Source organism: Branchiostoma lanceolatum, chromosome 1 (assembly GCF_035083965.1).
Source record: "Branchiostoma lanceolatum isolate klBraLanc5 chromosome 1, klBraLanc5.hap2, whole genome shotgun sequence".
Lineage (NCBI taxonomy): Eukaryota > Metazoa > Chordata > Leptocardii > Amphioxiformes > Branchiostomatidae > Branchiostoma > Branchiostoma lanceolatum.
In genome coordinates this window covers 26,425,260-26,438,381 of record NC_089722.1, presented here as the reverse complement: position 1 = coordinate 26,438,381, position 13,122 = coordinate 26,425,260, and the positions used below count along the sequence as shown (strand labels likewise).

The window sequence follows — 13,122 nt, the reverse complement described above, 5'->3', positions numbered from 1 at the left end:
ATGTACCTGAACTCTCCAATAGCTGTCCTTCGATCTTGAGGTTGAATGCCTGTGTCAGCGCACACAGCAAGTTGTAAGCTGCAGACCTCAGGCCAGGGTCAGAGCTGCCCAGGTTTAGAAGTGCCTAAAAAATGTGACAAAAGTCATAATCTCAAAACTGAATGCTTTAAGTGGTACGTAAGGTTGTACTTATTTGTATGAAAACAATACATTTCCACAGCATATTACATCATATTCAGATGATACAGTCATGTTTTCCTATTATCAGTTATCAAGTTACTGTGTTTTCCTTTAAACCACAATAAATGGTTATCATTACATTCATCACAAAGGTCTTTACCACATACAGTACAATCACTGACAGCTAGGTGGCAGCGCTGCACCACAAGTTACAAGTCCTCCAATCAGTGAGCACATTAACATACCATATTAAGAAGAGTCCCTGGAACATCCTTTGGTCTGATCTTTGTGTGGACAGGGACTGTATCCTGAAATACACAAAAGAAGCTGTCATCCTCCTCTAACATTAGACTACCTTCATGTCATTGTACATGTATATAAAAAAATAGTGATGCAAGCACTGAGGAGTGATTGTGGAGAATTTCTCCAATTCCTCCATTTTGACCCCTATCACCGGAAGAGCGGTGTGAGGACTAGACGACTGCTGCCCACCCATGTCAGGGACCCCAGAGTAGTTTAATTAAATAATAGATACTACTACTACTACTACTACTACTTTTTCAAGAATATCAAATGTTTTCCGTCAAACTCGAATCAAATCCCCTTTTATTTTCATTCCTAGAGATTGTTCTGCCAAGAACCACACCCAGGAAAATTCTAAAATGACATAGCCCATATGAATAATTTGAACCTCAGTGATCCACTATACACCACTGTTAAGTGCCTTACCGGTTGGGAGAGCTCCCATCTTGTCCTGATGTGGATGATGGCCTGTACGATGGCTTCACAGTCGTTATGGATGAAGGTGAGAGGTGTCCCCAGGTTGGCTATTGTCAGGGTGAACTGGTTGTCATCCACCAAACAGATCTGTCCAAACAGACAACATCATCATATATACAAATTCATGGTGACATTGTCACTGAAAGTATTTTTGGAGATAATTCTTATCAGTATCTTTTACTCAGTGTAAGATTTTCTATAAATTTTTTTCATAATGAAGGTGTCTACGGTTCTATTGTTATTCAAATATTATGTAGGTCATCAATGTACATGATAAACTATGCATTGGACGTTTCACACAGTTCCTATTGTTGCAATAACTGATACTAATATGTCTATCAGACATGCAGCATAATCAGCTAGGTTGCAGCAAGACTGTTATACATCTTTTAAGAATTGACAAAACTTGATTCTGAAAATTTTGTTTATCCCTTTCTGAGATTAAACCAAGGAGGTTATATACCCTCCTTGATTAAACAGATGACATTCAGCCCTATATGTCAATGATATCGCAAAGCATACTTAGTCTATAAGTGTTATACAAACCTCTTCTATCTCAGATGCATAGTAGATGTCATTCAGCAGTACAGAGTGGCCGAGAACTCGACTCTTCTCTGCTGAAGTGACTTGTAGAGCACTAGGGCCCACCTGTGGGAAGAAAGAAGACATACTATTAACTGTGCAACCAAAACATTGCCGATACACAGGGATGCATTGATGATAAACAAATAATTTATATGTGAACACAATGCTCATACACTGTGAATATGTTCCCAATAAATACATAGTTCATTCTCAATACACACTGACAGTGCTGCCAATACACAGCCAATGCATTTCCGAATACAGTAAAAACATACAAAATGCATGGTGAATACTTTCACAATACACAGTAAAATACCTCGCAATACACATTGACTTCCATTACCAATCAACATTGACTAAATTACTAATAAACATTGACTCTATTACCAATACACATTGATCACATTACTAATACATATTTGACTACATTTCCAATACACAATACCCCCATTACCAATACACATTGCTTACATGTACATTACCAATTCACATTGTCTACATTACCATTTACCAATACACAATACCCCCATTACCAATACACATTGCCTACATTACCAATACACATTGCCAACATTACCATTTACCAATACACATGGAATACATTTCCCTCGGTTGCATCAAAGTAACAAAAGGCAGAATTCGGGCTATCAAAATATTCTAACTATAGATAGAATATAGGCCAATAGTAGTGGACAACCTCAAGTCAACTGTACAGACTCACGCCACATCTTCAGAAAAGACGCTATTCAAGCCCATACCCAGACTACATGCAGTTTTGCCTTGTAGATATATATAGATTGAATCTGACCTTTATTGCAACCTTGGTGTCCTTGTGGGAGAGTTTGAGGGCGTTGTTGAAGACCTTGAGGTCCTCGTCCAGTGCGGTGGTGGCGCCGGGAAGGTGCTGCTGGTCGGGGTGGATGTAGTCGCTGAACTTGTTCGCAGAGTCGATGAAGATCAACTTTCTGTTACCCTGTGGTAGAGAGGAGGAAGGACTGCTAATGAGGACAATGAAAAACTGGCAATACTTGAAAATGCTATACCAACAGGCTTTGCCCTGAGACATCGCCAAAAAACGTTCTTCATGATGATGTGGAAAATCTACACTATGTCTTAATTATCTAAATTTTGAAAATTTTGCCATTACGATAAGACAAGATCCTTCGAAGTTCCCACACTTCCCGGCGTATAGGGCAGTACCCATCTCCAATTCTATAGCCCTTGGGCCACCAGCTATGTAAGCACTTCAGCAAGTCCACTGATAATGGTGAGTGTTTAACTAAAATGTTCTTTCTTTCAAGTGATGGTCAGACAAAAGCAATGTGTACCATTTCTTAAAAGTCTTTCTTCTTCTTATCAAGTGTCTCAGCTGGGGTTTGAACCCACGACCTCCTGAATACAAAGCAGTTACTGTACCTCTACCCACTAAGCCATTGCACTGGTTCATCATGTGTCCCACAGAATGTTACCTATGATTCAGTAATGAGTAGTGTGTACATCTGTATCTGTATAGCCGGTATAACCGCCCTTCGGAGTAACACACCAGCTTCACAGGCATGCTGCATGGCAGCAGCTGGTAATATCACGCCAAACGACCTGTACCATCTAACCTTTGCATGTCTAACATGTACCTTGAGGTTGGCTAGTATCCTCTCGTGGTACTTGGTGTACTCCCGTACCCATGTGTTACAGTTGTACAGATACACAGCCAGGATGTTGTGATAGGCCACCTCGGGAAACACGTAGAAGCACTTGGACAGGAAGTCAGTCTACAGGCGGAGGCAACAATTGGGAAAATTAGTTGATGTAAACAGTATCTACTAGGGGTGGGTACCGGTACAGAAAATTCAGGTCCGGTCCAGGTCCAGGTCCATAGGGTCAGGTCCAGGTCCGGACCTGTACCTGATAATAGTAGTGTAGCAGTACACCATATTTTGGAGAGTGATTTACTTGATTGCAAGTATATGCATGTGTCGGACAATAACGCCATGTCTGGAACGATATGCCATGAATGATTTCTTAGGCTCGCACTGTCTTAACCCTTGTCCTGCTGGACTTTTTTTACCCTATAGTAGTCCCTGTGCTGGGCTTTTTTGACCCTATTTAAAGGAGGGGTACTGCTTTAACTTTGCTATTTTTTTAATACTTTGCCCACAAATAACTCTATAAAGTTATATATCAATACAAAGCTAAGAGTCTCTACTTTTCAGAAATATATTGGAAATTTTGCCTGCACCTACCTGTATTGATTGATAATGGCAATAAATCAATAAAAAACCCTTTTTTCAAAAACCCTTTGTATTGAAGTATCTGAACCATATAAAAAGTACCAATATCAAAGCTGCAACATTCCTGACACATCCTGACAACATCAGAGCTATATCTACGATGAAGAAGTTCACCCAGGTATCTCAGCAGGTAGGTTTATGACCATACAATGTCCACGGTGCTGAACTGGCTTTTCTGTAGAAAAGCTGAGCCATTTAGAATTAGTATACTTCTTTCTTTACCTCTATTACAATCACTTTCCTACACATCAGCTGAAAGCTTACAACAGGTATTATCTTTGGAATTCCAAACAAAGTAATATCATTGAATACAAAGGTAATAAAGATACAAAAGGCAATAAAAAGTACATTATTCCACAAATTTTCCATCTACTGCTGCATAGCACCAACACAGAGGTCTCTACCAAGACTACAATATTGCTGACCAGTCTTGGCAACATCAGAATGATACATGTGAAGAAGTAAAATACACAGGTATTGTAACAGGTGAGTACATGTATATGGTTGTAGACTGCCCTTGGTGCTGAACTCACTTTTGAGCAAAATCTACACTCTCATACAGAACAGTACACTTCATACTGTAGCCAAAGAACAATTGACATTCTAGCTTTCTATATATGAGTGGAAAGCTTATAGTCTAAACTTTCTTGTCATATCAACATACAGTTGTTACAATCTATACTAAAGGCTGTATTATAATAAAGACATAAAAAGCAATAAAAAGTACATTATTCCACTATGCTTTCATATGCCTTTGTATAGCATCAACACACAGGTTTCTATGAAGACTACAAAGTTTCTGACCAGTGTTGACAACATCAGAATAATATATCGTATTATATGTAAAGAAATACGAATTGCAGATATTATAACAGGTGAGTATATGGCTATCAAAGTCTGAGACTGGTCAGCCCCACAATAGAAATCATGCACCACTTCCCCGCCAGCGACCACGTCCACTACCTCCTCGGGCACGTCCACGCCGTCCTTGGTAAGTGCCCCGAGCTTTTCCACGGCTAAAAGTAGCGTCAGCGCCGCTTTCAAGTTCATCAGCAACGTGTAAGGGTCCCTCTCCGCTTGCCCCGACATGTCTTCGAGGCCGATGTTGTGACTCCCCGTCTTCGCCAGAACTGTCACTGATTTCAGCGGAATTTTCACTTGATAAAGGATATTCCACCACTGAATCGTTCGTGAAAATGTCATCTAGAACGTCTTCGACCGTGTACCAATCCATTTTGGCGTTTAAACACCGAAATTGCCGCCAGAAACACGGAAAATATCTTTCCGAAAACATACCAGCAGACGACGCGCCATCATGGCCGCCTCATTAACATAAGGCCTCATTAACATATCACGCATGCGTCTTGAGACGAATTGCGTAACAATAATTTTGACCCTTGACCCCGACGATGTTGCAACACTATGTTACTTCCGGGTTTCGGGGGTTACGACGGAGTGCGACGCGTTCGTGCCGGAAATACCCCCAGCGCCTATATATAGGCGGTCCGCAGGACCCGCACATTATCCGTAGCGCCTATATATAGGCGGTCCGCAGGACAAGGGTTAAAAGTAATTATACTCGCCTCGCCGTGTGTTGACTCATCCTTTAGGTGTTTCTAGATATGATTCACAGCTAACATCTTCGAAAAAGAGCAACCACGACTCGTTAAATCTGCTGTTTTGTATTTTCTTAGACCGATAACATCATTATATTTCATTATGTGACCGCCTGCTGGTAGTCTTGTACTGTGAATTTTCTAATCGGTCCAAAGTCCGGTCCACTGATTTTTTCCGGACCGGTTTTTTTGGACCGGTCCACACAAAAATACCGGTTTTGTACCGGTACACGGTACCGGTACCCACCCCTAGTATCTACTAATTTGGTTTATCATTTTTTAGTAATTTTGACAACGGAGACCAGAGATCATCACAGTATATGTTTTGGAACTAGAAGTGGCATACATACAAAATGTACATGACCTTTGTGGACCATTGCATGGATCATTTTTGCATGCGGAAAAAATGGAAAACTCTCACTGGGTAACACAGAGGGCAAAGAGAATCATTATCATGACAACATAGACCAGACTGGACACATTACGTATGTAACGTATACATGTTCACTATTAAGGTAATTTGTTATTTGCCCTGTGTTACCAATAAATTCATTATGTTTGAAACGGCTTATATTGGAGTTACTATACGTATGTTGCATGGAATGAAGGTAAATAAATTGTGCTGTAACTTTTTAACAACGTCCTACATGTACATGTATAGCTTCTGAGGTGACATGCTCTCACAACTACTGAGGTCAGAAAACTCTACAACACAAACAATGTACAGTTGGCTTGTATCTTCAGTGCTTTAGGAATTCTCTTAAGTGTATCAGATTAATTTATTACGAGACCTTGAATCTGTTGTCGGGCCCACAGTGTGTCAGGTCCAGAACCACTTCGTAAGTCTTCCCACAGAAGGGCTTCAGAGACAGGAGAATGTGGTACAGCAGCAGGTCGCCATTCATCTGACCTGACCTGCGTGGTGGGGAAAACAGTTTTAGATTATCTAATCAAACTTTATCAAAGCTTCATACAGTACCAAACATTTCATGGAACACATTAACAATGTACACTAAGAAACAACAACAGTAACTACATGTACAAGAAGAAATGAAACCACATATAAGAAGTAATATTTTCAAAACTTTGATTTACGAGGAAAAGTGACAAATGACATCAGATGTTCTAGAGTACTTTAAACTTCTCCCCGCCGAGGCAGCGTTTTGGTATCATGAAAGTTTTGATCTGTCATAGCTTCTGCCTCTGTATACTGACCAATCACCATTTACTTTTGAGTTTAAAACCAACCAATCACAGATTGTCTAATATCATGTCTCTATGAGACTAAAAAGAAGTCCGCCATGGGCTGTTTTTGCCCTCTACAGATTGTCCAATCATCAATTGATTTTAGATAGAAAATAACTTGAATCAATAGATTTTTGCACACACACACACACACACACCTACACGCACACCTACACGCACACCTACACACACACACACACACACACACACACACACACACACGCACACACACACACACACACATACATGCATACATACATACACAGACACACATGCAAACACACAAACGTAAATGGCACTTGACTACATTTTCTACAGACGACAAACATAGAAGAAAGAACTCACTTGTACCTCCTGGCTATATAATAGAACACAGGGTTCCCTGCCTTGGAATTCCCTGCCTGGTAGAAAATGTTTAGTGACTTGATCTGTTTGAATTCCTCTTTCTCATGGACGTTGTGTCGCGTCATGAACTCCTCAAACTTGGTACTCGTCAAGTTCATACTGGTCCACCTGGAACGGAAGTTTAAAAGATTTATTGTGCGTTCTGAACTTACCCCAAAAGTATTTGTTTACATACTGCAATACATTTGGACATGGTTCCTTGAAAAATAGCAAAACTTTCACATATTAAAACAATGCAAATTAAATGCAAGCTGCAAAAGACAAGAACTAAATTGGTCTTTTGCCTTTTCTATAAGCCTAGGGTACAACATTGCGACCTGTAGGGATTTGAACCTAGAACCTTAAGATTCTAACTAAACAACCCTAACCACAAGACCATCATTCCACCATATCATTAATGTGGAGGATCCCTCTGTCTGATACATACTGTGCATCCATTGCTGGCCTGTTGTGTTCAGGAGGGCCCAGGTATGCCAGGAGGGTGGCCATCTTGTCAAACGGTCTTCTTCCCACAGCCTTCTGGTCTCTGTGAATAGAATTATTATTTCAACCTTCAGAATGAAAGACAAATTGGTAACATGGCAGAGAAAAAGAGTCAATCAACAAATTTGAAATCACCCAATCACAGACATCGTAAGAAAGGGAAGACCAGAAAACAACCAATCAGGCACCTGCTACTGGCCAGGTAGGCCCCGATCTTCTCCTGGTTGTTCCACAGTAGTCTGTGCAGGGCTAGGACGTTGGCATCACTGATGAAGGACACCGTGTGGCTGCTGTTGTCCAGCGTCTGCGAGTCGGAGGCTATCTCCATGAAAAATCTAGAAAACAGTAGGAATGATATTTCCCATGGCCTTTCACGTTCATTTACAACATGTAAAAAATATACATAGGAGAATGGTTGACTATAAAAGAATTCATGTATTGCAAAGACTTGGCTTCTAGTTAGACCTTTACCTTTTTCCAGCATCAAAGTTGGCCCTGAGGAAATCGTTGAACGGTCTCATGTGTTCCTCCTTGGTAAAGAGGACATGATTGGCCACTCCCTGCATCACCTGACCAATGAGAAAAGTCGTAAAAGATTATGTTGAAACTTTTCACTTCAAAGTTTCTTACGGCAAAACAAGTTATGGATACAATGTTCAAGACTATAATTTCAAATATCTTACATAGTATCTATTACTTATTCACAACAATAATGTTTGCTATTCAAGGTTTGAAAGAAAGCTAAGGAAAAGTAAACGAGTTGTTTATACAGACCTTGCACATGAGCATGAGTCCTCTCTTGATGTTCGGACTGGGTTCTCTGTCTATCAGCCCATTTTCACATGGTGACACTATGTAAAGAGAAGCAAACCATCAACATGCAAACAAACAGAAAACGTAATGCATTACACAAACCAAAATGTATACTAAGTCGCTATTTCCTAGGAGTTGCCAAAAAATGTAAGTTGTAACAGTGTCTGCATGATGTAAAAAGACCCCATTCTTTTGAAGATTTTGAAAGACATGTCAGACTGAATACTGTAATTATTGCTTCTTTCACTGTAACTTTATGTTCACTGTTTTCACAGTCACCTCTGTACCGTGAACATATCATCACCTTGAAAAAACCTGTTGTTATTTTCTATGATTCCTTTACACATCGATTCTGGAAATCACTTGCCGCCACTGTGAAGTTACAGTTCAGTGAAAATGTCAATTTTCCGTGAAATTTTGCTACCGTGAGGAAAAAGTGAATTACAGTATTGTCAGATTTTTGAATCCTAACTGTCGTGTTTACTGACCAATAGCAGGGTTGATGAACCTCAGGAAGACGGCGCTGCCCACGGCCCCGATGCTGTTCTGAGGGAAGCGTTGGCTCACCACCTGATACAGGCAGTGGCACATGCTCCTCAGCTGCTGGGGGAACTGGTCCGCAGAGTTCACGATGCGGTTGAAGAACTTCTGCGTCAGGACCATCAAGTTTTTCCGGTTCTCGTCAACACTGCTCCCTGGCTCACTCCTAGGATAACACAACATTATCTTGTCACTGTATTCCAAATTTCCCCTAAAGAATGAAATACTGTATATGTCTAAAAGAATGTCAAGTTAAAACCATAATAATTCTTTTAAAGGTCTGTCCAACCATAATTCTTCCACTTCTACTTCTGGCAAGACTGATTTCATTCAATAAGTGCATATTTCACTGCCTTTCTAAGATGAGACAGGTTTGTTAGTTAGGTCTTTTTGAGGTTTCCACTGTGTCTAGGGCCCGGTATTGGAAGGCAGAGCCTATCCCTCTTCGTACACTTTTTTACCTCCCCAACCAAAATCAGGTACCTATTTACGCCAGGGTGGAGCGAGAAAAGGCATGTTCAGTGCCTTTCCCAAGGAAACGACATCTAGCTATCATTAGTAAGAATACTAGGAATCAAACCTGTAACCTCTGGATCCCATGGCCGCTGGCATAACCCCTTAGCCCCAATAAATAAATGTGTACCAGCTTTTAATAGGATTTCATTTAACCTTAAGCACACTGAAGTAGCCGTTTGGCACCCCATTCTCTATTGGTTACAGAGACAGCAAAGAGAAGGTTAAACATGTAACAGTAAAAATGTTCCTATTGGTATCAAGCTTGTCGTGAAGCACCTTACGGTGACGCTTTCTATTGGTATCAAGCTTGTCAATGAGAAATACAATGTAAGTTCCCCCACCTTGCAGGATCTATCTCGTACAATACATTGCTGAGTTCAGGATGTAACATGCCCCTCAGAAGGGGTTCCAGCACGTTGTGTAGGTAGCTGCCTCCGTAGATCTTGAAACAGAAGGTCATGATTTTGCTGGCAAGACTGTTTCCCCTGAATATGGTCTGCATACAATCAGCTAACTCTACCTGCAACAAAACATTTAGAACAGTTCAAGTACCTTCAGCTACATGCACATGTACCTTCAACTCTATAGAATACAAATAACATTAATATTTGTGTCATCATTCTACAAGTTGACTCTATCAATGATATCATACTAGCAGTTACGAACTGTGATGCGCAACTGTCAAAAGGTAAGAAAAAGAAACAAAATGCTGTTTACAGAGCTTATAGTTGAATTTCTTTCCCAAGTAATTGTTCATCACTTTAACAAGTACATGTGCATATTTTCAGAACGATAAAAGGTACCTACCTCTTTAGAAAACATATTCCACAGAAGTTGGTATAAAAGATGTTTGGCATCAAACAGTGTCACCAGTACTCTAGCCAGCTCATCCTGTGAACATGAAACAGCATGGTAATGTTACAACTCACAGAAATGGTCCTTTGGGCCTGAAAAACATTGATGTTCAAAAAGGAGATATTCAACAATCTGGGACTTTAAGCCACAAAACCTACCATATGAACAGAGGAGCAGACATTAGCCAGCGCCATGGCGATTGGCAACTCCCCCTTGTCTCCCATCATAGTCACCAGTTCTACTAACCGCTCAAATCTGGAACACATTTTTTTATGAATTCCTTATAAACTTTTCATTTTACCATACATACTAACCATGAAATATATCTAGAAACATGTACATTGGATGATATGAAGATATCCACATTATTACAATTATAGTATCAGAGTTGTCTTCTTCAGTGGATGTAACTTGGAACATTTCTTTTGCTATGTCACTAAACTGATACGTCTGTTTCAATGTCTAAATCTTATTCATACCAGGTATTATTTCAACTCCTTCCCGCACCATATGATGTATAGGACAGTGCCTATCTCTGTTTCCCTTGGTATTAGGCCACACAATGAAGCTACATGTAAGTACAGTTTCAAGCCCTTCCCACACCATATGGTGTATAGGACAGTGCCCATCTCTAGTTCCATGTAGTACACTCAGACAGCATTTACTACAGCAGGGTACAAATGTGTTCCATATCTATAAGTGTTTGAAGAGTTGCAGGTCGTACCTATCAGCCAGAACTGTCTCAGCCAGTGTGTCAAACTCAGCCCCCTGATGTAGGATCTTAGTCAACACCTCCATGAATGTTGTCCTGGTTTGTATGTCTTGGTGATACCCCAAACCTAAACCAAGGAAATACACAAATGGTTGAACAGCTATACAAAATTTTATCAAACTACAGACTGACAAAGAGAAACAGTAAAAAAAAAATGTCTCTAGCCAAACAATGAGCAAGTTCTTTCAAGGTATGAAAATCAGCAAAGGTGTAATACCTAAGGAATGCATCAGCCCGCTCTCTATGTTAGCGTTGAGCAGGTTGGACATGGCAGACACAGTGCAGTTACGGAGGTTGGCCATGCGTCGGGACATGCCACGCTTCCGTGCGCCGTTGGTGCTGCTATCGTTGTCTTGCTCCTGTTCGCCACAGTCATTCAGAAGGTTCATGAAGAGAGTGAAATACCTGGAAAATATAAGAAGGTATAAGTCAACTGATTGACCTTCATAGTACAATGGCTTTCCCTGTCCATGGTACTGAACCACATTCACACTGCCACTGTCCTCCCTGTCCATGGTACTGAACCACATTCACACTACCACTGTCTCCCTGTCCATGGTACTGAACCACATTCACACACATCAACCACTGTCTCCCTGTCCATGGTACTGAACCACATTCACATTACCACTATCTCCCTGGTACTGAACCACATTCACATCACCACTGCCTTCCCTGTCTATGGTACTGATGACACTCAAAATATCATGTCTCCCTGTCCATGGTAGTGAATGATATTCACACCACCACTGCTACTTGACAGAACTGTACAGAATAAAGACTATTTTCTACTGTTGTCCTACTATTCTCTGGTACTCACTTGAGGAAGAGTTGTGACTTGGCTTCCATGAGATCTCCCCCATCCCCCTCCTCAGGCTGGAGAGGTAACCCAGTCAACAATGCAACAACTGCCTCGATACTAGCCTGGTCCAAGTCCCTGTCAAAACAATGGAAAGTACACAAAATATTAATACATGTATGACACAAAATGACTTTGATTCGTTCTAAAATTAAGAGTTTGTGGTATCTGAGTTTGCACTTTGATCAGTCATTGAAATAATGAACAGATACATGGGTGTGAGTAGTTTGCAGTGAGCAGTCTCCACAAAAACTACAAATATGTACAAACACTGTATATTTCTATATCCTTAGTATGCACTATTACTTAGTTTAAAGGGCATTTCCTTGAATTCAATGTCATCCTGACCTTGTCATGACCTTGAGATCCTCCTGCTCAGGCTGGATGGAGGTTCCCATGATCCAGTCTGTCAGGTACTCCACGAGTTTGTTGCGGAACTTCATCTCGTGGTGGAAGGAGAGGTCGTCCCTTCTACTCATCATCTAATGGAATAGTCCAAAAGCACACCATGGGCATTTGTGTTTGTATTTATGAAAATGTGACGGCTATTAGCTAGCAGGGTGTCTTTTGGATGCCCTACACTAAGTAAACAAAAAAAATTAGATGCCCTCCTTTTACATGGGACACCCAGAGGACCCTCACATGTACATTTGTTCCGCACACAGACACTGTGACTATTACTGTAAATGCAGAAATATTCGCGGTGGTTTTATGTTTGCGGTTTTTGCCGCAACCGTTTCACCGCGAACTTAAAACCACCGCAATTATTTTTGTCCAATACTGTAGCCGTATGATTGTGACTAAAGCACTGCCGCGAAATAAAAACCACGCAAACTTACATGCATTTAAGTATTTTCCCTCATACCAGACACAGAGCATGAAAATTGATTGGCATGTAAAGACACCAGCTAACTAGACTCTTTAAATGTTCACACACACACACACACACACACACATACATATATATCTACAACATTGATTTTAGTGTGTAATGTAAACTAAAGAAGCACAACCTACCACTTCAACCAGGCAGCACATGTTGGTCTTGATGTGGATGCCTTGAACACTGTGATCCAAGTTACGCACATATCTAAAGGAACGGGGACAAAAGACTGAGTAAAACACAATTTTTTTAATAACATAAATGGAGAATGTTGATACCATTCTAAATACTTTCAATGGATT

The 13,122-nt window shown here is 40.6% G+C and overlaps 1 protein-coding gene across 23 annotated transcripts in view; it reads right to left on the bottom strand.

Moving 5' to 3' along the window:
* LOC136445233 (neurofibromin-like) overlaps nt 1–13,122 on the bottom strand; it is a 63,143-nt gene that overhangs the window by 14,889 nt on the left and 35,132 nt on the right. For 22 of the 23 annotated variants that reach the window (XM_066443134.1, XM_066443158.1, XM_066443114.1 and 19 more), the window contains 21 exons: nt 12,955–13,027; nt 12,286–12,419; nt 11,899–12,015; nt 11,296–11,483; nt 11,031–11,145; nt 10,465–10,561; nt 10,259–10,342; nt 9,793–9,971; nt 8,884–9,101; nt 8,357–8,433; nt 8,054–8,151; nt 7,771–7,917; nt 7,527–7,625; nt 7,040–7,207; nt 6,241–6,364; nt 3,177–3,314; nt 2,354–2,518; nt 1,507–1,608; nt 910–1,047; nt 426–488; nt 7–124 (listed from right to left, as the gene is read on the bottom strand). In XM_066443134.1, coding sequence (XP_066299231.1) covers nt 7–124; nt 426–488; nt 910–1,047; nt 1,507–1,608; nt 2,354–2,518; nt 3,177–3,314; nt 6,241–6,364; nt 7,040–7,207; nt 7,527–7,625; nt 7,771–7,917; nt 8,054–8,151; nt 8,357–8,433; nt 8,884–9,101; nt 9,793–9,971; nt 10,259–10,342; nt 10,465–10,561; nt 11,031–11,145; nt 11,296–11,483; nt 11,899–12,015; nt 12,286–12,419; nt 12,955–13,027 — 2,642 coding nt within the window. The remainder of the gene's footprint in view (nt 1–6; nt 125–425; nt 489–909; nt 1,048–1,506; nt 1,609–2,353; nt 2,519–3,176; nt 3,315–6,240; nt 6,365–7,039; nt 7,208–7,526; nt 7,626–7,770; nt 7,918–8,053; nt 8,152–8,356; nt 8,434–8,883; nt 9,102–9,792; nt 9,972–10,258; nt 10,343–10,464; nt 10,562–11,030; nt 11,146–11,295; nt 11,484–11,898; nt 12,016–12,285; nt 12,420–12,954; nt 13,028–13,122) is intronic. The other variant, XM_066443142.1, reaches the window with a different exon arrangement.